General features: G+C 47.4%; 9 protein-coding genes across 9 annotated transcripts; 5 read left to right on the top strand and 4 right to left on the bottom strand.

Moving 5' to 3' along the window:
* Nucleotides 1-568: 568 nt before the first annotated feature.
* Nucleotides 569-2,357, top strand: UA08_02977 (hypothetical protein; the record flags this gene model as incomplete). Its single annotated transcript, XM_020265078.1, has 6 exons — nucleotides 569-740; nucleotides 895-1,296; nucleotides 1,330-1,462; nucleotides 1,511-1,574; nucleotides 1,631-1,977; nucleotides 2,051-2,357. 6 exons carry the CDS (start codon nucleotides 569-571, stop codon nucleotides 2,355-2,357), a joined length of 1,425 nt encoding a protein of 474 aa, XP_020122212.1.
* A 758-nt stretch (nucleotides 2,358-3,115) lies between these two features.
* On the top strand, nucleotides 3,116-6,585 carry UA08_02978 (hypothetical protein; the record flags this gene model as incomplete). The annotated part of the gene is made up of 5 exons (XM_020265079.1): nucleotides 3,116-3,646; nucleotides 3,724-3,995; nucleotides 4,060-4,496; nucleotides 4,545-4,893; nucleotides 4,959-6,585. 5 exons carry the CDS (start codon nucleotides 3,116-3,118, stop codon nucleotides 6,583-6,585), a joined length of 3,216 nt encoding a protein of 1,071 aa, XP_020122213.1.
* A 478-nt stretch (nucleotides 6,586-7,063) lies between these two features.
* Nucleotides 7,064-7,892, bottom strand: UA08_02979 (hypothetical protein; the record flags this gene model as incomplete). Its single annotated transcript, XM_020265080.1, has 3 exons — nucleotides 7,064-7,477; nucleotides 7,531-7,755; nucleotides 7,860-7,892. 3 exons carry the CDS (start codon nucleotides 7,890-7,892, stop codon nucleotides 7,064-7,066), a joined length of 672 nt encoding a protein of 223 aa, XP_020122210.1.
* A 2,552-nt stretch (nucleotides 7,893-10,444) lies between these two features.
* Nucleotides 10,445-13,179, bottom strand: UA08_02980 (hypothetical protein; the record flags this gene model as incomplete). The annotated part of the gene is made up of 8 exons (XM_020265082.1): nucleotides 10,445-10,572; nucleotides 10,852-10,985; nucleotides 11,081-11,116; nucleotides 11,291-11,487; nucleotides 11,555-12,321; nucleotides 12,388-12,655; nucleotides 12,864-12,886; nucleotides 12,969-13,179. The coding sequence occupies 8 exons, from the start codon at nucleotides 13,177-13,179 to the stop codon at nucleotides 10,445-10,447; spliced, it is 1,764 nt and encodes a 587-aa protein (XP_020122211.1).
* Nucleotides 13,180-13,871: 692 nt separating this feature from the next.
* UA08_02981 (hypothetical protein) lies at nucleotides 13,872-14,938 on the bottom strand (the record flags this gene model as incomplete). The annotated part of the gene is made up of 5 exons (XM_020265083.1): nucleotides 13,872-14,024; nucleotides 14,079-14,186; nucleotides 14,265-14,429; nucleotides 14,494-14,578; nucleotides 14,676-14,938. 5 exons carry the CDS (start codon nucleotides 14,936-14,938, stop codon nucleotides 13,872-13,874), a joined length of 774 nt encoding a protein of 257 aa, XP_020121805.1.
* Nucleotides 14,939-15,664: 726 nt separating this feature from the next.
* On the bottom strand, nucleotides 15,665-17,073 carry UA08_02982 (hypothetical protein; the record flags this gene model as incomplete). Its single annotated transcript, XM_020265084.1, has 2 exons — nucleotides 15,665-16,935; nucleotides 17,001-17,073. 2 exons carry the CDS (start codon nucleotides 17,071-17,073, stop codon nucleotides 15,665-15,667), a joined length of 1,344 nt encoding a protein of 447 aa, XP_020121804.1.
* A 1,190-nt stretch (nucleotides 17,074-18,263) lies between these two features.
* UA08_02983 (hypothetical protein) lies at nucleotides 18,264-20,044 on the top strand (the record flags this gene model as incomplete). The annotated part of the gene is made up of 4 exons (XM_020265085.1): nucleotides 18,264-18,310; nucleotides 18,358-18,469; nucleotides 18,529-19,689; nucleotides 20,021-20,044. The coding sequence occupies 4 exons, from the start codon at nucleotides 18,264-18,266 to the stop codon at nucleotides 20,042-20,044; spliced, it is 1,344 nt and encodes a 447-aa protein (XP_020121803.1).
* Nucleotides 20,045-20,579: 535 nt separating this feature from the next.
* On the top strand, nucleotides 20,580-21,292 carry UA08_02984 (Cytochrome c oxidase assembly protein COX11, mitochondrial; the record flags this gene model as incomplete). The annotated part of the gene is made up of 3 exons (XM_020265086.1): nucleotides 20,580-20,678; nucleotides 20,743-21,184; nucleotides 21,249-21,292. The coding sequence occupies 3 exons, from the start codon at nucleotides 20,580-20,582 to the stop codon at nucleotides 21,290-21,292; spliced, it is 585 nt and encodes a 194-aa protein (XP_020121802.1).
* A 543-nt stretch (nucleotides 21,293-21,835) lies between these two features.
* UA08_02985 (Replication factor C subunit 5) lies at nucleotides 21,836-22,941 on the top strand (the record flags this gene model as incomplete). The annotated part of the gene is made up of 4 exons (XM_020265087.1): nucleotides 21,836-21,922; nucleotides 22,001-22,623; nucleotides 22,696-22,864; nucleotides 22,921-22,941. 4 exons carry the CDS (start codon nucleotides 21,836-21,838, stop codon nucleotides 22,939-22,941), a joined length of 900 nt encoding a protein of 299 aa, XP_020121801.1.
* Nucleotides 22,942-22,959: the final 18 nt, after the last annotated feature.

The raw sequence follows: 22,959 nt of genomic DNA on the forward strand, positions 1-22,959 counted from the left end.
ATCAAACCTTCACTCCGCGCTCCGTAGAAACGCAGACGTCAGCTCCAGAATATCGGCAGTCCATCCTGCATCCTAAGGGCAGTGCTGATGGTATCCATGGATACCACCGAGTTTCAGGATCCTCGGTGCGTAGGCAGTCGGTGTCTCGGAGGCGGATCGGAGTACCTTTAGTACGTATAATCGCCAATACAGGTACAGTACTGAATAGATACTGCCAGCTAATACTTTTGGGGTCATGATCAAATAGCAGCCGATTCATACCGCTTTCTCCGACTCCGAAACAAGTCACGAGCCGTTTCATCTCATTGGAATCGCGAACTTTGGACAAATAGAAACGTCCAATCATTGAAATGGGGCGAAAGGTAGCCTCCATCTCCGTATTTGAAATCAATATATGCAGAACAAGCTCCGATATGACTCGACTTTGCAAAGACTCGTTACTTTTCGTAGGATATTATAGGATATTCCCCAGCGAAGACTCAGAAGAGAAAGGAAGAGTGAAAGTTCAAATCAGGCTTCTTATAATTGATTGCTTCCTGTTTTAACTACCTGCCAAGCGGATCACACCATGAAGGCCGACCTGGAATCCAATTCTGCGACGAGGACGCATCTGCCACCGCAGCAAGCGAAGGCCTCATCTTCCCCCGCCAGGCTACCTGAAAGATCACCACCAACGGGTATCTCGGTTTTGATAGTGGGCGGAGGAGTCGCGGGTTTACTAACCGGCCTCGAGTGCTGGCGTAAGGGGCATGATGTACGGATTCTGGAAAAAGCTCCCTCACGACTTTTAACAGGTAGATCTATCGTGGCAGTTGTCATTCCATAGCCTTCAGCTAGTTGGTTGATAAATTTAACGTCAGTTGTCGTCGTAAGTGACTGGCTGACGGTACCTAGGTGATGTCCTTACGATAGGGACCAGCGCAGTACGGGCTTTGCAGCGTTGGCCAGATATGGCGGATGAAAACGAACGCATTTCGTACGAGATGTGGGTTTCCTGGCATAAGATCAATGGAGACTTGATTTCTGGCCCGGGACCGTTCCGTCCGAATCCTGCCCCAAAAATTGACGGCGCTGAAGACCATGACAGCGAGCAGACCGCAAGAATTTATAGGCATAGTCGTCCGAACTTGCACAAGATGCTGGCGGATCAGGTGGAGCGCGCTGGACTCACAGTGGAATATGGTAAACACGTTTTGAAATACTGTGAAGATTCACATGCTTCTAAGGCGACTGTGATTCTGGAAAACAACGACAAGGTCGAAGCAGACGTTGTGGTCGCCGCGGATGGGATTGGAAGTAAGTCGTATAGTACGACTCTGGGCCATGAAGCGCGAGCCCGCCCGACGGGGTTTTCAATATATCGCGCGTTGTTGCCTATCGATCAGGCTCTTGTGGATCCTGTGATTGAGGAGAAATTCCCCTTGTTGGAGAACGGGATGCCTTGCACGCAATTATGGATGGGGTATGTCGTCGCCGGGTCTCAACCCATGTTTTGCTGACTGCGATCTAGAGAGGACGTATATGCCCTGTTTGGTAGGACGAAGGATGATATGATTTGGTACCTCACATACCCAGTATAGTTCAAGGACGAGTCCCGCCTGCATATATACCGTCACTAATATTATGATAGAACCGTGGAAGCAGCATCGAGTCCTGGTCAAATTGGGTGGAGCCCGAAGTCGTTCTCCAGACTACCGCCACAATCAATGGTTGGCCCGATTTTGCAAATCGATTGATCAAGATGACCTCCAAGGACCAGATCCACGATTTCAAACTCATGTGGCGGGAGCCTCAACCGTGCTGGGTTTCCCCGGCCGGGCGAGTGGTTCAAGTAGGTGATGCGGCACATAGTTTCCTTCCATCCTCTGGGAACGGTGCTACGCAAGGAATGGAAGATGCCGTCTCGCTGGCGGCTTGCTTGCGCATTGCTGGGAAAGAGAATGTCCCTTGGGCAACCCGTGTTCACAATAAGCTTAGGTTCGTCATGATCCCTTTTTGAGAGACCCTCAGCGTCCTGTACAGTATCCTGGTTCTGAGATCATTATCACAGGTTTGAACGGGTCTCCTGTCTGCAACTGCTAGGCATCCTCAATCATGAGATGCGCAATCGCTCTGCCAACGCCAGCGCATCCCAGACAAAGCCAATTGGAATACTTGGTAGCTGGATCTGGAAACACGATCCAGAGCAGTATGCCATTGAAAACTACGAGAAGGCGCTCGCAAACCTGACTAGCGGGGTTGAATTCGTGAACACAAATATCCCTCCTGGTCATGTATGTCGGCCATGGACGATTGACGAAGTCCTCAAGGCCAAGGAAACAGGCAAGGAGGTTGTCCTCGATGGAGACTGGGATTGACCTAGAAGTGACAGTCCACGCAGTCTTCCTTGTTGATTTGTTTAGATGTCGTTAAATTAACATTATTACAAAACATTGGAAACTCCAAAGTAGACCACGACTATACTAAGCCTAGAGCGGTTAGTACGTGCTAACATCCAGTTGGGTAAGGTGGCTATCTACCAGCCCACCAACCAGAATGCTTCAAAGGTCCCACATATTTGCGCTGGATCGGGTAGCTCTCCTTGCATCAAGGCCGCCAATCATAGCGCCCTATTTGCATTTGTCATTACGGACTAGTGTGCACTAGCCGTTTTGGGATTTAGCCTTCAAGCGCAGCTGCCAGCCCGGTTGCTTTGGTATTTCTCCATATCACGACCCTTTTGCAGGAGCAATCGCTCGCAAAATTACACTCTCTTAATTATCCGTCTTTCGTGTCTCTCCTTTCTACTTGCTGCTGGATACCTCACAATTTTGTTTAACTTTTTTACCTTTTACCTCACTATTTATTCCTATTACGTATTGTTTACGAACACGAGATTCCCCTCACAACAAAACAAACCTCACACCGCCCACCCTACCACGATTACTGGCCGCAAGCTCATCGGAGTGACCTATCAATACAAGCAAATCAAGGGATGACGTTGAACTGAGCTGTCTTCAAGACGAAAACGTGCCCACTAAATGAAGGGCCCGACCAATGCCTCTATCTGCAAGCCTCATGCTGTTCGACCTGTCCCGGCTATCGAATAAAGAAGAGGGACTCAGTCGTCGATGTGATGGCCAGTAACTCGTGGAATACAAAGTCCAAATTGCCTACGCCCGGAGCGTCTCTGAAAATTACCCCTGCTAATTCACCCATCCTGAGACCTGGCACACGCTCGCCTAATAAACCCTCACCGCATCAGTCCATTCTATCCCTACAGACGGTGATTGGAACGACCACCACTACTCCCAATGGCTTCTCTTCACACGAAACCAGCAGATCTTTTGCCCTGTGCGTGGGATCTGCGGCGATATTAGCAGATATCGACCCAGATGGGACGGTCAATCAACGTTTCTTCCGCGCTCGTCCCACCGCCTCTCCGGTAAACCCGGTCGTCTCATTTTACAATCATCCTACGAGTCCTACAACGCCAGATAACCGCGTCAGGTCGATTGCTAACAGACTAGGGGCTAGCGGAGGACCATCCCCTGGTGGCGATTGCGCGGACTCCAGTGGTTCTCGCACATGGACATCGCGCGAAAGAATAAAAGCGGTCACAAGTGTTGCTATCAGTCCCAATGGGAGATTCTTGGCCGTTGGAGAGGTAAGCTTCGCTCATGAAACTTCAACCCAAGTCAGCCGAGTTACGCAGTACGCTAACAGTAAATAAATAAACTATAGACCGGTTATAATCCCCGCGTATTGATCTTCTCTACAGCTCCTGATGCGCCCCGCGATGTCCCTCTAACAGCCTTGACGGAGCATACCTTTGGCGTGCGCAGCCTCGCCTTCAGTTCCAATTCACAATATCTAGCGACTCTAGGAGACATGAATGATGGCTTTCTCTTTGTTTGGGCAATCAACTTGCGGACTGGTGTCGCAAAACTACATTCGACGAACAAATGCACGTCATTCATTCGTGACATGTGCTGGATAGGTCAAACACTAATCACGTAATTCTACCACGTCTCTTGATATATTCTGCTGAACTGACTTTTATTAACTTGTATTCGCTAGTGCCGGCATTCGCCATGTCAAAGTTTGGAGACTCGATGGACAGCCCGGATCGCCTTCCAAACTGCGTCCCAACAGTGAAAACTACACGAATGGCTCTAGTAATCCGAAAGCTTTGTCTGGACGCAATTGCCTCTTGGGTTCGCTCGGTGAACACACGTTCACCTGCATTGCTAGTGTATCGGAAAATGAAGCTATTCTCTGCACAGATGGCGGCGCTATCTGTTTGCTTGACGACGGTGAAGGTGCTCAGAAATTGACAATTGTGAAATATGCGCCCTTCGGGCTTACTTCCGTTGCGTTCGCGCCCGATTCTGGCATTGTCTGGCTAGGTGGCCGAGGAAGGAAATCTTTGAAGCTAAAAATGGAAGACATACGCGAATGGCTCAAGCCTGGATCACCAACTCCTACTTCTCCGCTTGAGAATCAGAATATGAAAGGTAAGGCGCCAACTTTTATATCCATGGCCTACCTTTCAAGCCACATAGTTACAGTAGACTCTACGAGAGCTATTCACGTTTGTCCTGCCGATGTCTTTGGAAACGGCAATGATGACGATGATACTTTCAAAAATAGTCAGGTTCCAGCCCATCGAGACCCGGTCCTGGGTGTTAGACCACTGAAAAGGCCAAATATGTACGAGGCCGACTTTTTCACATGGTCATGCGAGGGTTCTGTGAATTTCTGGAACATGCAGGGCAAATGTCAAGCATCAAAGAAAGTCGAACTTGAACAATTGGCATCAGGCGAAGACGAGGCAGCCAATGAACTTAAAGTCCTTCGGGTAGCAGAGGATGCCGATAATTATGTGTCCGGTGATCGCTACGGTGTGCTTAAGTAAGTTCTTCTATCTCGCCCATGTAACAGCACTGCATTAAAGTAGCGATACTAACCAAAATTAGAATATTTTCCGCGAATCCCTGGAAATGCGTGAATGAAGTGCGAGCTCACGGTGCTGAAATCACCGACATTGCCATTCACTGCACAACACCATGTCTGAGTCTGGTTGCAAGCTCTGGTCGAGATCGTATGGTTCAGCTTTTCAAGAAGACTGAGGACGCCTTTGAATTAATTCAGACAATGGATGATCATGTCGGGGCTGTTGTTCAATTGCTTTTCATGAATGATGGAGAGCGCCTTCTATCCTGTTCTGCCGATCGAACGGTGATTGTTCGGGAAAAAGCTACTCGAGATACTGAAACGTCCACTGTAATTGCATTTCTCATGTGCAAGGTCATCACTCTGAAGGTCTCGCCGCTGTCAATGACCATCGCCCCCGACGACCCAGATATTCTTGTGATTTCAACTATTGACCGTCACATACAACGATTTGACGTTGGTTCTGGACGACATATCCACTCATTCAAGGCTATTGATTTTGAGTCCAACGACGCTGTCGTGATGAGCTCTCTCACTGTAGCTAGCGAAATACCCGGGCAAAGCCCCCGTATCCTGGTTGGCGTGTCAACTACTGACAAGTCTATCAGGGTCTACGACTTTGAGCGAGATGGATTATTAACCAAAGAATTTGGGCACTCGGAAGGTGTCAGTGACGTTATCTTGTTGGAGCGGCCGAAGAGCAGCACCACGAAAGAGGTGAGCCGTGTTTTGGTCAGCACTGGCCTTGACGGAGTGGTGATGATCTGGGATCTGTCAATTCAACAGCAACAGGCCCAGGAACTTTCACAAGGCAATATCCGCGAGGAAGATGAGACCCCGTCAAAGGAACTGGTTGCTGCCAAGCCTCCACTTCGTCGAATCCTCTCAAGATCCGAACTTGCCGGATTTCGCCAGGATGGTCTTGTGGCAACGCCCACCCCTGTTCGTGAGCAATCGCCTCCTCGTATACGCAAGAAAGTCTCTCGGTATACACTTGCTCCATCTTTACCGAGAAATATGAGTTCTTCACGCGGTGATTCACCGCCACCACAGCTACCACATCTTCCTAATATTCGCCGATCTCCTATTCCCATCCTCGACTCAAGGAGATCTCCTTCTCCCCCTAGTCCTAAAACCAAGCTTTTGAACGGCGCCAATCGTCGTTCAAGTATAAATAGCCTTCGCCAATCATCATCTATTGATTTTCGATCGTCACGTGTTAAGACCTCAGGGCCAAGCGAGTTCGGTAGTCTCAACATGTCCACGGAGCAGGTCTGCCGGACGTTACGAGCCTACCGAAAGAAGCTACACAGCTCAACCCAATACCCCCGATACGCCAAAGAGCTAGATCGAGAACTTAACCTAACTATTCATGCACTGGGTGAGCGCGCAGCGAGAAATAGCTCTAGCCCAGATACCGAGATGGACAGCAGTGAGAAAGAGAACAAAGAGAACAATAAAAACAAACGCAGCAGCAATAACACCACCATAAACAAAAAGCAAGACATCGTCGCTTCTCCTTCCCTGGCACCAAGTGCTAAATTAACAAAAATCGCGAGACGCGTGCCGTCTACACCACTACTGTCAACGAGATCAGGAGCCAGACAAGTCTCGAGGAGTCGTTCTCTAGATGCTGATGGCGAGGGTTGACTTTTTCATCATTCAGATATTCTTTCTTTCAATCCTTTTTCTTTTTTTCTTTCGTTTTCCCCCACTTTATTCGTAATATATTATGGCATCGGTGTGGTGTTTTTTTCACTCAGACTTTGGATCGTTTGACATGGATTCGACGTATCTTTTAGACGGTTGGACGGATGTGACGGTTGATACTCATTTACCTTAAGTACTTTCCTCACATCTTCAGAGGTTTACTACTTTTTTCCTTCTTTTCGCGTATTTTAAAATCATTTCACGGCGTTATAAATTTTTCTCACTTTGATTTTCATTTTCTCAATGGGTTCATTGCATTCTTTCCTCTTCTCTTCTGTATTTTATATCCCTTTTTTTTTTTTTTCTATAACCATAATTAGAAGATACCCAACCCCTTGAAAAGTCTGGATGAGAACTTCTCCAGGGGACAATTTGAATTTCCTTCCTCTTCTTTTTGCTTCTTCCCCCTTCTGCTTAGCTAGTCAACACCATACGTAAGCCATTTTCCATACTTCGCTTCCAATACCTGAGTCAATCTCCCACGATTACAACCATCCCTAATCAACCTCGCCAGACCAACTGCCTTGCGCGCCCAACGCTGTGCATCCTCCCGGCGTCCCGCCAAATACAAGTCCACTGCAAGATTAAATGAGGTTGTGCTCAGATATTCCAATTCTTCGTCCGGGTAGACTTCAAGTTGTTCATCGTTCGCATCCCGCATGGTGGAGGATATAGAAGTGGACATATCTTGGGCATGAATGTAAGCTTGATCAAGCACTGATTCGCATGTAGGTAGTAGTGCCGTGTTGGTCTCATGGTTGTGAATGCAAATATCGAAGATGCATCTGATATAACCGGGGAGTTTGGTGGAATTTATATGTATGACTAGCACCTGTTTGGATAATTAGTGAGTTACTACTTGTGATTTAGTATGGAAGGACATACTTGAAGACTGCGTATAAGGTAGTCATGCGGCACTTGTGCTGAGGTCAAGATAATATCTGCCACTGTGGAATGGATATCAATATCATCGCTCATGGCACTTATCTCTCTGATAAATCCCTCTGCTTCTGCCCATTTTTCTAAATGGATGATAGCTTCAAGGTTGAAGCAAACAATTTGACAGTATTTTTTAGTAGTGACTATCGTATCTGAGGCAATATTTCCCGTCTGAAGATTCACCCAGTGACTTGTTACACTGGCATAGAATGATTTCGTTGGGGCAATCAATATTCGCAACCAACATAAAACCGAGTGAATATTTATAAGCTTACCTTTCTTACTGGCTCTGTTTCAATACGAGCCATGTTCGAATTAATAAGCATTCCGAGAAGGTTGCATGAAACTTGTCGGTGATGTATCTCAGATTTGACATGGGACCCGACATCATTTGGGTACCTATCGATGAGCTTTATCACATCTTGTCAGCTATAGACCTGTGCTTGCATTATGAATATACTTGATCTGATATTTCACATCGGTTGGCAGCTCACTTCAAGGCAGATATCCAGGAGCAACAACAGATGGTCCGCAGCCCAGTCTCTAGATGCTTCTAAGAGAATCGCATAAGTGGAACGGACGAACCAGTCGTACTCGTTTGAGTCTGGTTGGTTCTGTTTAATTTCTCGCATCACTGTCAGGGTTTTTAGTACTCCAAATCATTCCTTCACTCATATAAAACTATCCGCTCACCCCATGTTAAAACCTCGCATATCTGCTCTCTCAGGGGCTCTTTGTCTTCAGTATATTCGTGCAATTCGCGGAAAATTAATCTCACCAAAGCTCTAGATGTCAATTTCATTAGCATAACCAATAGGAGGAGGTTAATTTGGTCGTTGAGCTACCGATGTAAATCAAGATTGATCGGCTTTTTCTTCAAAACAGTTGAATGTTTCCCGATCAGAATGTAAACGCTCTGAAGAGCTTCTCGCCTTAATTGAGAACATCCTGCTGCAGCTATGGCAGCTAGGGCGTAGCGATGCTCTCCATTCTCTAGCTCGATCATCGTTACTAATATATTTGCCGCTACGTTTTTCGTTAGATTATCAAATTAGAGTAGCACAGAAACCTCACCTGAGATAATGTTTGAATCCCTTAGTGACACCTGGTACATGATATGTATCGTTGTCGGGTCCCTTTCATCTTTAGACAGCAGCTCCCAAGCGCATTTGATCTCGGAAAAGTTTCCAATTTGGAATGAACAATAAATCAGCTTTCTATTTATATTCCATTAGTGGCGAGAACCTCGTTGTATATTCATGTCTTGTACCTCAGTATGTTTGCTCTATTTAAAGGACTAGCTCGCTGAAACAGGGCGTGTTGACCAAAACGACACCATTGTTGGGCTTCTAAGTAATCGCCCTTCAGGGATGCCGACTCGATGTACTTCCATAGGATCTAGAGTAGTATCAGTACAAAGCCTAGTGCATACAATGATAGTTTGGGGTATCAAACAATCAAAGATCCATCGCTCGCTGCAGTACCCAGTGATTTCGGCAGCATCTCGTTCTGAAAAATATTGGCGATGTCACTCAGAAATTTCAGGCCTTCTGAATGCCTCCATGGTGGCGAAGAAACAAGACGTATCAGAGCGACAAAGTTCTGATTTAGCCACTTCTCGTTATGTGGAAACGAACTGAGGGTCTCATAAAGAAGCCTCAGCACTTTCATAGCTTCACCAGGACTGATCGCTTAGCATGTTTGATTAGTATCATATATCATGAAGACTTACTCTTGAAACCGGAACTTGCAAATGTACTGCAAGGATCTTCTCGCGTTAATTCAACCTTGACTTTAGGGAACACGTTTTTACCTTCTGAAATTGCCCATGGTTGGCTCCATGGCAGTAATGTATTCTGCCAAAGCTTTCGAAATCAGCTATGATATACAACGGCGAATTAGGATGCTTACTTTGGTAAAACATCTCAACATCAGGCTCATTGTTTCTGGTCATCATTTCCAGCCGCAGTAGATTATCAATGTGACTTTCATGGCCCTATAAAATAATATGAGAATGAAATAAACAGCACCAGTGGCTATAATAACCTGTTCGACTGCCTGGAGTAGCTCGCTTGCCAGGTTGTTGAATGTTTCCGACATGTGCTTGAAATTTGCGGTACCTTTGTTATTTTAGCAAGAACTGTAAGGTTTGTTAAGGGTCTGCAGGGCGTATACCAAGGGTGAAAAAAAGCTCCGAATTCAACTTTGGATTATCAATAACATCGTGGCCACACTGGCGTAAAATGTCATATGTTTGAGACAACTTTTGCATCGATGACTCTGCTAAATCTCTCAAATCACTCCTGGATGCTTGTCGAAGTGCAAAAAGGCATATTCTGGCGTAACGCTCTCCAAGGAATGGACTTGTTCTAATGGCCTCTTGGGGAAATCTTGCGATATTCAAACCAACTTTTTCGGAATTTTCATTCTTCAACGCCTACCCTGGGTAATTAGATGCTTGAAATTAAAAGGAAGCATAGTTCATCTCCTACCATCCACGCACATATTATGTGATATTTGGCCACATACTCCTGAAAATCAGCATCAGACAGCTCTCTAGAATCAAGCGTCTCAATTTTAGCGGTAGCCCTTTGGAGAATGCTAGTGACTTCCTCGATCATATCCGCCCCTATAACTTAGAATGAGCAACAATCTCGAGTTCAAATAGTCGTATTTGATACCTAAGCAAAACTCAGCGCTTTTTATCAATACTTGCAGAATCTTTGCAGTGCCTGAACAACAGCTTTCCAACATATGGCACGCAAGCAAGGGCACTAGTTGAAAGCAATTGCGTTAGTACTCCTCCCTGCTGCATTTATATATGACACCATCCTTACCTCGAAAAAGCGACGAATCAACTTCAACCGAACCATCGGTACGCTGCAGAAACCGCGTAAAAGCATTCCACAATGCCGTGGCCGTTGTATCCAGGAGCTTCAATGAACGGGATGACAACGCCATATGCGAGAGCGGAAACATCCCGAAAATCTTTACCAATGCTTCATGCACTTCGTTTTCTTGCATCCAGGGCGAGAAGGACAATGTGTCTTCCATCCGAGACATGACGTCGGCAGCGAATGCTATGCAGAACAATGCGAGTCAGACTCAATCAATACCATGCGTTGAAAAGTAGAGATGCATGTAGTTTGTGTCTGTATACGCAATGTTAAAGAGCACAAACCACAAATTGAGACGGCATTCTCGTCCTGGTTGCTTTCGTCAAGATCCATGGCTCGAGACAGACAATCCCAAATTCCGGGAAGCTACTTGTCTTCTGAATCTGAATTGGATTCTCCAACAGGGCTGCACAGTGTAGTGAATAAATGAAAGTGAAGATGAAGATGAAGATGAATACGTTGGCTGCAACGGAAGGTGCGTGCCGTATGCCAGCGGGCTCCTTCCTAAACTAGCAACTTTCCAAGAACAATGCCTGAAATTTCAGGATATAATTCGTCTTATTTACACGCAGCTCAAAGGCAATCAACTCAATACATACATAAGTACTCGTTCAAAACGAATGGTATCAAGTCCCCTAAACGCCATATACAGGTAAAACCAAAAGAAAAACAAAAGAAAAAAAAAAGAAAGACAGAAATCAATGGTGCCTCTCAGAAGGAAGAAAATTCCCAACAATCAGTGCAGGACTAACAAAGGAGCAAGTCAGTCAACGAACTTCACACACAAATCCAATAGGAGAAAAGCTTACATGGCATTTGGATCGCGACGAATAGTAAACGAGAAACAACAGGGTATGCCTTTGGTTTGGTGGTCATCGTCCGGGCTCTTCAGAGTGCAGCTGGTGAGCATTGCCTTCTGAGAGCCATCAAAAGCAATAGCGCCGAACTTCTCCCAGTAACTGACAAGCTGATCCTCTGTGATGATTTGGTGCAGAGCAAGTTTTCCCTACATAGGATGACTATGGATTAGTGACTGGTTAGAATTGAAAAAGGAAGGGGTTGCAGTCACGGACATCTCTTAGATTTTCGATAGGCACATTGATCAATTCAGCCATCTCTTTATTGCCGCGGAAAATTTCGCCAGTTCGTCGCCAACAGCAAGCGGGTATAGCCATACTGGCAAAGACTCGGTCATATTCCATCAAACTCCGCTCGAACCACATTTCGGAGAGCACAAGCTCAATATCGGTTAGACTCTGCATTCGTTCTCGAAACTTTGGGCGGAATTTGTCAAGTTGACGGAGGATCTTGTGGCGCAATGCTGGTTGCATGTGCTGCTCCATGTACTGATTCAGCCTAGCATAACCCTTCACGTAGTTGAACGGTCTCAACATGCCAGCTTCATACTTAGCCTTCAGCAACTTGTTCATTCTTTCCTCTGGAGGATCTGATCCGGAAGGATCCGCAGCGGTCATATAATAGTTTTCTCGAGCCTTGTCTGTGGGAACGGCGGGGGTAGGACGTTGCATAGAAGTAGTCTGCGCGTTCGCTGCCTGGTGTGATGCCAATTGCGATAGCTGTTGTTGCTGGGTAAATGGAGCGGCACTGCCGTTCATATTGGTGGACATATTGATCAAAGAAGAGTCCGAAAACAGTCCTTGGAGTTCGTCATTGCCATACATGCCATTGTCATCCAACAAACTGTTGTTCAGGAAATCGCCAAGCAAGTTGTACTCGTTCGTGACCTCTGGTGCATTGAACATATATGACGGGTGAAATGTGTGCATGTCCTGAAATTGGCTTTGTCCGTTCATGGCCCAATCTCCGCTATATCCATACACTATACGTAAAGCAAGCACAGATCAACGGAGTATACTTTATCACTTTTATTGGGAGGACGACTTACTCTGACTATTTCTATCCAAGGCCGCCGTGGAGATTGGAGAAGGCTGCACCGCCTGAGAAGGATCGATAGTCGATGGACGAATGCTTAATGACGAATCCGGGAGCATTGATTGACCCCCTACTTCAGGCAAACCATGGGAACTTCCAAAATCGCTTGCGACAGCTCCGCCTTCTTCATGTTCGCCGCGATTTTTCTTGGCAGGTTCGCGTGGCTCGTCATGGCATAAATGGCCGATGTTGCGTTTGATGCATCGCGTGCATGGTCGTTCCTGCATGAAATGAAATTAGAAAGAAAAAAAAAAAAACAAAGGTTCAGTAGTAGATTTTTGATGGGCTGCCATAGAATTACGCACCGAATCACACGTCATATGCTATCAAGACACCGCGATATAGGTTGATAGTCAGTCGAGCGTGTCAAGAGGGTGGACAGATAGAAATTGATACGCCAAAGCCCAGACAGAGGTTACTACAACTCACCGAACGTCTGCAATACACGCACGCTACGACAAAAAGACAAGGGACATCAGCACCTTTTTTTTTTCCCCACGAATTGGTCCATTGTTACACGGGCACTGCACATACCATGATTGACTTTGCGACGCTTTTTGGGCGACGCATGAGCTTGGCCTGCAGCTGCATCGGCCTTGGCAGGTAGTGCTATCTGCTGTTGTTCAATGGCTTTTGTCGTTATTGTTGGTGGTGGAGGGGGATTCCCATTTTGTGACGACGTTGCATTGTTATTCTCCTTTGTCTTGCTGTCTGGAAGAACAGACGACTCCGTATTCTCCGCCATGGTGTCTCTTTCAGTCCGTTGTTCGGGGCAATGCGGGGAGGAGCCCAGCTGTGGCGGGCGACGGTATGGCAGAGGGAGTGCGAATGAGAAAAAGACGAAGACGATTTAGAAACGGACGGACAAGTCGCTGCTGATCAGAAAGGGGAATACTGGCATGTAACCATAGGCAAGCCAATGCGAATTGTGATCGGGCTCGAGAACTGACGGGGAGATCCAAAGGTTCGGAAGTTGTGGAGTCTTTCTTTCTCTGGCTGGGCGCGGGTCTTTTTCTCGGAACGCTTCCTACCTAGGTAGTAGATACTCTCCGCATTTTGATGCTGCACACGCTTGCAAGTTTCCGGACATGTGGATTATTATTTATATGTAGACTACATATAGCTTGTTGGAAAGGAGTTTGCGTGGTATAATATAGATAGTTAATCTTGGAATATATTATATTCTTTCTAAAGTAGAGGCTTCAATATTTGGTATGGCCTCGGTCGAGTATCAGCTGGGACTTCAAACGAGCCCGCGATACAGTCACAAGCAGGTCCCACGTATCATAGAGCTCATTGTGTGGACGGCGGATTGGGAATTACATGCATCCCCGGCCGGGATCCTGGGCCAAGAACAGTCTACTTCTCCCATAACAGGTTTTCGGACTTCGGGCTGAATGGTGACACCTCATCACAGTGCCGGAGGGAGCACGAAGCTCAATCTGGTGGAAGCGGAACAAGATCCAGAGCCACTTGCGCTTCCGTAATGGCGTCCTGCAATGCGGCGAAGGGCGCAAAGTTGTTTTGCATCGAACTGAGATGCCCGTTGAGCTGTGTTACTAGCGCTTGGAATTCGGGATCAGGTTCGATCTTGAGTCTTTGGTTAGCATTTACTCAAACCAAATGGGAATTAGCTATGCATACCTCGCATAGCGCAGTCTGGTCTTTTGAGGAATCAACGACAACAAACGGTGCTGGAGATTCATTTATGTGAGAGGGCTTATCGTCAATATGTCTGAGGACGGGGTGCTCCTAATAATATTTTTTTTTTCATACGAGTCAGCATTTGCTTGCAGGGTCACTCGAGATGGGGGAAAGAGTAGAAAATACATTTTTCATTTGGCGTCGGCGCTCACTCTCAGCCTGTTTCGCGTTTTTCTCCATTTCCTTGACGTATTTGAGTTCCTTGGCTAGAAGAGCCTCTTCACGCTCGACTTCCATTTTCAAAAGATCGATTGTATTTCTCGTTGTAGACAATTGTGTCTCCAAGACCCGCTGGAGACAATCAGTACAAAAAGCAACACATCGGAAAATTGTGAGACGTTAGGACGTAACGTACATGCTCATTCAGCATAGATTCGTGGTCAAATACAGTATCTTTGGTAAGCGGTGGGAATGGCATGCGAGGAAGGCGGCGTTCCAGACTAATGGCAAATGCAGGTTAGATTCAATTTCCTCTGAAATAGTGATCATAAAGCTATAGCTTGTAGCTGCATGAACAGTCGGCAAAGGTGTACGTACGTCTTGACTACAGCAGTCAATGCTGTCTGAGCTTCAATGCGCTTGCGTTCATCACGTTGGCGGACAATGACGGGTCTCTCCAATGACCGAAACATGCTGCGGACTTTGTCCTGGACTGGCTCCGGAAGAGCAGTCCATTTCGATTTGATGGTATGCTTGGAGACGTTCTTGACATGCGGTTTCAGCCAGGCAAACCGTTTTGATTCTCTCGTGGCGCTTTCCTCGGGGTCTGCAGTTGCCGTCCGCTTTCTTTTTGAGGCCATCGCGATATCGACACGCGCGGCGGTTAGTTGATAAACTAGTAAAAGAACGATATGGTTTGATCAAGGTTCGCAAGAGGAATAGGCACAATGTGGATGAAAATTATTATTGGCCTGCTTTGGTTCAATTTTGGCGTAGGGCCGTTGCTATTTAATTGTTTGTTCCGTGCTTTGCAGCTGGATGGATCGATTGTTGTCGCGAATCTATCTATCTATGCGGGATTGCGGAATCTCCACCGCGGCGCCGCCAACCTTAGCTCAGACCGCCGGCCACGAGTGCAGCTAGACCGGATGTCATATGTTTTGGTTTAGTTACTAGTTATAATTATGGCATATCGACAAAGAAGCCCACGGTACATGGCACACATCATACACAATTCATTAATTACGCGACATAATCACAAATAGTCTGAATGCATCTAAGTGAAGCATATCCTTTTTGTAGCAGTAAGCAGCGTAGATGGCGAGCTTCCGCTTTTCTTTTTTTTTTCATGTGCAACTATCGATGAAACTATCGGTAGAAAAAAAAATTACATCCAGACACTGAAAAGTTGTTATGACCAATGGCTCCTAGAAGGGGGTTTGAAGGGTATCTTAGAATGAAGGCGAGATGGAAACGACTAGAATTGCTCGCATGCGCAATCGACTCTCAGAACGACAATGCAGGCGAACAGACGGGAAAACTAAATGGAAGAGCGCAAAGTTCCAACAACAGTAATTCCGACAGAACTATCGAGGCATCACGTAGCCGTTAACTGCCTTGAGTTGCGATAGTTGTTGCCGGAGCGCATTGTTGCCCTTGAGCACCTCGTCGAGATAATCTGCCGCTTGCAAGAGCATGGCACTCTTGCTGAACCCACCACCCCGAAGGTCTGGGACAAGTGAGCATAGTTCATCAAACCCTTGCTTGATAAGATTGCGACGTTTTTGTTCCGAGAGTATGTGGTTAGTGCGCTTCTGTTCTTCGCTCAAGTTTTCCCGGGCTGTTTTATTGCTCTGTTGCGTCTTGGGCTTTTTCGAAGCGCTTTCACTCGAGCCGCGCTTTAGTCTGCTTCCAGATGAGCTTTTCGGCCTTTTTAGCCTAGGGGGTGTGCTGCTGTCATCATAGTCTTCTTCGTCCTCTTCCTTTTCCATCTTTGGGCGTTTTCTTGGGGCTAAGCTGTCGTTGTCTCCATCTCCACGGTTGGCTTCCTCAGAAGCACGAGGTGCACCTGCGCCGTTGCTATTGTTGCGAGAAAATCCAAATACTCCGACCGGCGTTGGCGCACGGGTATTGGTTGTACTGGTTTGCGGTTCGAGGCACTTCATACTTTCAAGCAAGGTTTGTGTTGTCTCTTCTATATCTGCTATATTGTCCGGTCGACGATAGCCATGGTCGACAAAGCCTGCATCTGATCCCCATCGCAGTGTCTGGACTGCACCTGCTTTCTGCGGCTCTGCAGAGATCGACGGCTCTTCCGGATTGAAGACTGAAGTATGCTGAGGCTGAAGTGACAAATGACGAGAGCCATGACCTCTATTACCTAGCGAGCGATGTGTCTGTTCTTGCTTAATGCGTTGTGGGCCGAGATGGGGTGGTGACATTCCAGACACAGCACCATCAGGGAAGAGATGTTGGGTCGGGAAATTAATGGCGTTGCCCCCTTGTCCATACAGCATAGAAGCCGCTGCAAGTATATCGGAATCCGGACCAAGACCCCCCATCAGGCTGCCGGATGACTTGGCTGAATTCAAAGAAAGAATTGGTGGTTGTGATAAAGAGGTTGTTGAGCCTTCCAGATTAGGGGGCAATCCCTCTGCCCAGTCACACGAAAATGCACCTCCGCCATTATCATGGGTGATATCTTGAAACCAAGAATCTCCAACATCAAACTGACTGCCATTTAACGTTGTGAAGAAACTATCAAGCATGTTGGACTCGCTGTCATCGAGAAGAGACGGCCCGGGGGGAGGAGCCGGACCGGCGTCGTGGGGAGTATCATGCGGCGGAAGAAAGGAATCTGCAAAGGAGACATGCCGTCAGTACAAGTACCGACTTGAGGGTGTAAAGGGCCACAGGACTCACATCCAAATGGGCCAGGCGGCGGAGGTGACGCTCTGGAGCGCGGCTGACGGGCTTCGGATCTTGCAAAATTCATCATGTAGGAACCGAGCCGATGTCGCCTTTTCGGTGGGGTACTTTATATTCTATCTCAGTAGATTATTGTGTCTTTATCTTCGGTGTGTCTGTGTCTGTCAGGCCGTTCCCAAGCATATTTTCTTGGATAATTACAAGCGATTGCACGATGTCGAGGTTGGTTAGTTCGAGCAAGAAGAAGCGGTCGCCATAGGTCATTGGGTAGGGGCCGGAAAAAGAACGGAGCTGTTATTTTAAAATGAAATGAGAGACGCAGAGTTTTTCTGGTGAGACTGGCGAGAAAGAAGCCTAAGCGTGACAAGGAGTTGTGGGAGAGAGTTTGGACGATAGTAAGCGGGGGAAGATCCGGGGAAGCCAGATTGCGGCGGCGAGGGAGATGGAACTAGACGGTCTTTCTCAGCAGTGGCCCGTGAGCGAATCATTCATTAATCAATTAAACAAGCAAGACGCGAGTTAGTTTGTCCTGGTGGAGTTGGACGAGAGAGAAGCAGAAACTCTGAAAGTTGGAAATTGGAGGAGGATCACATGCAAAGTTCGGAAGGAAGTCACCGCGCTAAGCTCAAAGCAAGCAAGCCCAAGTCGCGTGCTGGGATGTGACGTCGCTTCCTTCCCGGGTGTACGCTGAGAGCGTGACTGCTCTGACTCTTGAGTGCTTCGGGCGCAAGGACGACGAAGACGACGACGACGACGACAACTTCATCGCCTCGGTGAAGTTTCCCCTGCGAGCACCGGGCCTGCGGCAGACGCGTTGCAATTCTGGAAATATTACCGCCGTCCGCAGCCAGAGCCAGATTACCCCTGACCCCAAGACCCCGGATCAGAGCCGAGGTGCCTCCTAACTACCGCATAGTACCCGGAGTGTCTGCGGGACACACTTTCACAAGCGACGTTGGATTGACACGCATTGCGCCCATGCGCCCAATGCAGACAGTTTGAGTGAGTGGCCCCATGCCAACACGTTCTGGACGCGCCCTCGCGCCAAGCTGGCCATCCGTTACACCGTGCTTCATACTTCATACCGCCTTGCTTGCAAGCTGCTTGCTTTACCCGCCTCGTTTGCTGATATACCTTGTCGGCTGCCATCGCCTAGCAAAGTTGGGCACTTCTATCAAGACATTGAATCGTCTTTTCCGTTTCCTTTTTTTTTTTTTTGCCCCCCCAATTATGCCTCAAGCATCCTGAAACGGCCTAATGGCGCTCTCCCGGCAAAGAGCTCTTGATGCTCACTTACTCGAGCCGTAAGTTCGAGCAGTCTCGATTTCAGAATTTGCCTAACTATTTTCAGAGTGCTTAGGGCCTACGGGTTAGGGTACCTGGCCTTGACAACACCCAGATTGCTTGGATGCCTCCCGCTACTTTTAAAAAACGATACGGGTTATCGTGTGAAACTTGAACGGGTAAGTAGGCCGAGCGCAATAATAGCACTCACTGCTAACTCTTCTCTCTCGCTTTCTAGTTATGTCGCATCTTACTCAGTGGCTTGGGCTTGAACAAATTCTCAACCTTTTGTGCGGTTTTAGTCGGCGGCGCAACGTGGCTACCCCTCTTGTTCTTCCGAATCACCTCCGTCCATTCATCATTCCGCTCTTCTCTGAGATCCGTTCGAATTGTGCGATTTGTTTCCGCGTTTGTTTCGGCCTGGGCAGCTTTCAACTTGTTGAACAGAAAGAGTCGTAAGAATGATACTACGATCACTGATAGTGCACGGGACGAGGATCCGAAAGGCGAAGAAGATCGATTCAATGGGTTAAAAACAGAAAGGCTTCGTCCAGAGCTTTCTGGGAGGTCTCTGGATTTTACTCTCTTCTCATTAACACGCGCAGCTGGCGTAATTGCTGCCATCGCCTGGAATGGATGGGAAAAGAGGCGGAAGAGCAGGGGAAGATGGTCCCGGACGGAAGAGCTCGCTCCACGAATTGCTGATGCTGGGTTATTTGCTGGAAGTGCCGCTGTGGTGATGTGGGCATGGTTCTATTCTCCAGAGAGGTTGCCGCGTTCCTACGAAAAGTGGATTGGTGAGGCTGCACAAGTCGACGATCGTCTAATTGAAGCTCTAAGGCGGGCGAGAAGAGGTGAATTCATATATGGCAAAGATACCGGACAAGCACCATTACTCGAGTCTATGTGTAAAGATTATGGCTGGCCGGTTGAATGGGGCGACCCGGCTGCCACGGTGCCGATACCATGTGAAATGGTACACATGGGGTGCGGTTCCAGTTGCGAATGGCATGCTGTATCTCGCTTCATGCGCTCATTCAAATTCGCCCTACTTACCAACCTACCGCTACAAGTGCTTCTACGGGTGCGCTCCAAACAGCCAGTAGTTGCCATTAATCGAGCTATCAGAGATGCGACACGATCATCGTCGTTTCTGGCTCTATTCATCAGCATGTTTTACTATTCGGTCTGTCTCGCTCGAACAAGACTGGGTCCCAAGCTGCTAAGCTCCAAACTTGTGACGCCACTAATGTGGGACTCTGGTCTTTGTGTGGGTGCTGGTTGTCTTATGTGCGGCTGGAGTATTCTAGCAGAAAGTATTCCACGGAGACAGGAAATCGCGCTCTTTGTAGCCCCTCGTGCTGCAGCAACCGTACTTCCTAGACGATACGATCGAAAGGTACGTGAATTCGGCGAATGCGGCCCTATGTGACTATTCCATAAACTTCGTTTGCCAATGACAAGCTGTCATTGCTCTCTTGCTAACTTCTGGTCAGTATCTGTCACGGGAACGAATCACGTTCACTCTCAGTGCAGCTGTTATAATTACATGCGTCCAAGAACGCCCCGAACTCATTCGAGGAGTATTTGGACGGCTTCTTTCAAGAGTCTTCAAATAAATCGCACTGCTTATCTTCAATACGCGAGGCCGACAAATCAGAGCGGTTCTTTCACATAAAGTCACGATGTTGTGAATTATCTCGGGTGCTATATAACTATCCTTCTAATAGAGCAACAAGGCTCCTTATATTTAGTTCTAATTGTATTCCTATGCTGCATGTACGATAAACACGAGGAAGACAGTTGTTGAATAAAGCTATCTTGGATAATAAAGATCACAGACAATGGACTACGAAATCGAGAGCTAATCGGTTCTCTAGAAAATGATAGGAAGCACTGAAACTAAAATCGAGCGAGCGGAACCCAAGGCGGAATTTAAAGACGGGGCGGCCTGTCTTGGCGCCGGTCAGGTCGTTAGCTTGTCCGCCGGCAGTGACCGCTAAGAAACGAGACAGACCATTAGACGGCGTTCAGGAAGCCCTCGTCACAGTCGCCATTTGCATATACCTGCTTTTCAATTGCAAAGAGGCAATGGAAAGGCGTGCCATACAGTTGTTCAGCAGATACCATGTGCGACAGTCGCTTAGCCATGGCACTGTCAACGCAAAAAGACGATTTTCACAGCAATTGATCTTGCGACAACAACGGCCTTCACACAACTATACCGAACCAACAAAAAAGAATGCTTCCACTTTGTTAGACTTACCTCAATTGACAAGACTAGACGCCATGTTGCTATTACTGACGACGGTAGCTAGATATTATACTGCCAGCATAATCGTGGGCACCCTCGCGTTGGCCTACGGGTCCGTACCTCTGTATAAAATGGTAAGGCCCTTTGCAGTCTTTGATTGAGAATGTGTATCTAATTAATATTGCTGTGGAACTGTAGATATGCCAACAAACCGGCTGGAATGGCCAACCTGTCCAAGTCCACAATGCCGGAGATGGCGATACTGCCTCACGATTGAAACCCGTCACCGAATCGCGTCGTCTTCGCATCACATTCAACGGGTCTGTATCTGACGTATTACCCTGGAAATTTACACCACAGCAGCGAGAAGTCCGTGTCCTCCCTGGAGAGACTGCATTGGCTTTCTACACTGCCACCAACAAGGGCCCCGCAGACATCATCGGCGTAGCGACATATAGCGTGACCCCTGCACAAGTGGCACCATATTTCAGCAAGATCCAATGTTTCTGCTTTGAGGAGCAGAAACTGAACGCGGGCGAGTCTGTCGATATGCCGGTGTTTTTCTTCATTGATCCGGACTTCGCAAAGGATCCGAGTATGCGGAATATAGACACGATTACTTTGTCATACACCTTTTTCAGTAAGTCATTTGCGATGAGGGCCGCTCCTATCTTTCTCTATTATACTAATGTATATTCCCACAGAGGCCCGGTATGACGATAATGGTATTTTACGACCCACGGCGTAGGCAGTTGAAACAGAGACCCAGAACAGAAAATTTCAAAAGTATGTACCACTATCAAGAGCATTGCATAACTAGAACTACCCAACTCAAAAATTCTCGGCGTTATTTGTGCATTGGTTGTTGGCTTGGAAGGAGATATGAAGGAAATATTGGCAAAAAAGAAAGATTCTATGTACATACATACATACATACATACAAACATACTATCAATGGCATAATTCTGTGACCTGTAGCGTGATTCTCCTCGAGCCAGCCACCCCACAATGTCTTGCAACCAGGGAAAACCAGCGCATCCTCCAGACAAGTTTACTCTGTAACTAGTAGTCATCATTGTAAGGGTCAACCTGACCAATGAAAAGCGGCGGCCCGTCTGGGGAAGCCGCCCGTGCACGGACCACGTGTTAAGTGCTACGCGTAAAGTCGCGTTTTCAAAATCCATCAGGACAACGGCACAATCAGAAAGAAATTGTCATTCTTGTCGACACTTCCAGCATCAACGACCTTTTTTTTCGCCCGTAATCTTGTGCAGTCGTAGAAGATTCAATCATGGCTCTTCTCGTGGACAGGCTACGGCCGCGATCGCTCGATGCACTGACATATCATCCTGAGCTCTCTGCACGATTGAAGTCTTTGGTGAGTTGGAGGTTGCCCCCTCCCCCCCTTTTTGCTGCCCTTGCAACCACGCACTAAGAAAGTAATGCTATACAACAGGCACAAAGCGGTGACTTTCCTCATCTTCTAGTTTACGGACCTTCCGGTGCCGGAAAGAAAACACGAATCATTGCGACATTGAAAGAGCTGTACGGCCCCGGCGTCGAAAAAATCAAGATCGATGCCCGTGTATTTCAGACGACGAGCAACCGGAAACTAGAATTCAATATAGTGTCCTCCGTTTACCATCTAGAGATTACACCGTCAGATGTGGGCAATTATGATCGCGTGGTTGTGCAGGAACTGCTGAAAGAGGTTGCGCAAACCCAACAGGTGGACCAGTCTGCCAGACAGCGCTTCAAAGTGGTGGTCATCAACGAAGCGGATCATCTGACGCGGGATGCTCAGGCGGCTTTGCGTCGAACCATGGAGAAATACAGTCCCAACTTGCGATTGATACTGCTGGCAAACAGTACTTCCAACATCATCGCTCCAATCCGGTCACGTACCCTTTTGGTCAGAGTTGCGGCGCCGTCGGAACAAGACATATGCTCTGCGCTGCGGACAGCAGCCCAGAAAGAAAAGTGGACACACTCTGACGCTTTGAATATGAGGATTGCAAAGGAGAGTGGGAGAAATCTCCGGCGGGCTTTGCTCATGTTTGAAGCGATTTATGCCCAAAAGTATGTCCTCTACTGAACATCACCACCCCCCCACCCCCTAAAGCTGGTTAGATGCTAATGTTGTTGAAACAGCGAGAAAGTGTCTGATAAAACTCCAATTCCTCCGCCGGACTGGGAGGCTCTCATATCAGTGGTCGCGGACGAAATCCTCGCTGAGCGATCTCCAGCACGGATATTGCAGGTCCGAGAGAGACTTTACGATCTTTTAACTCACTGCATCCCGCCAACAACGGTGTTGAAGGTAATATAAAAAATGCTAGACATTTGAATTCACTACATGGATGTCGAGCTAACCAGATTCCAGACTTTGACCTTTAAATTAATCACAAAAGTCGA

The sequence above is a fragment of the Talaromyces atroroseus genome, assembly GCF_001907595.1.
Source record: "Talaromyces atroroseus strain IBT 11181 chromosome Unknown scaffold_2, whole genome shotgun sequence".
NCBI lineage: Eukaryota > Fungi > Ascomycota > Eurotiomycetes > Eurotiales > Trichocomaceae > Talaromyces > Talaromyces atroroseus.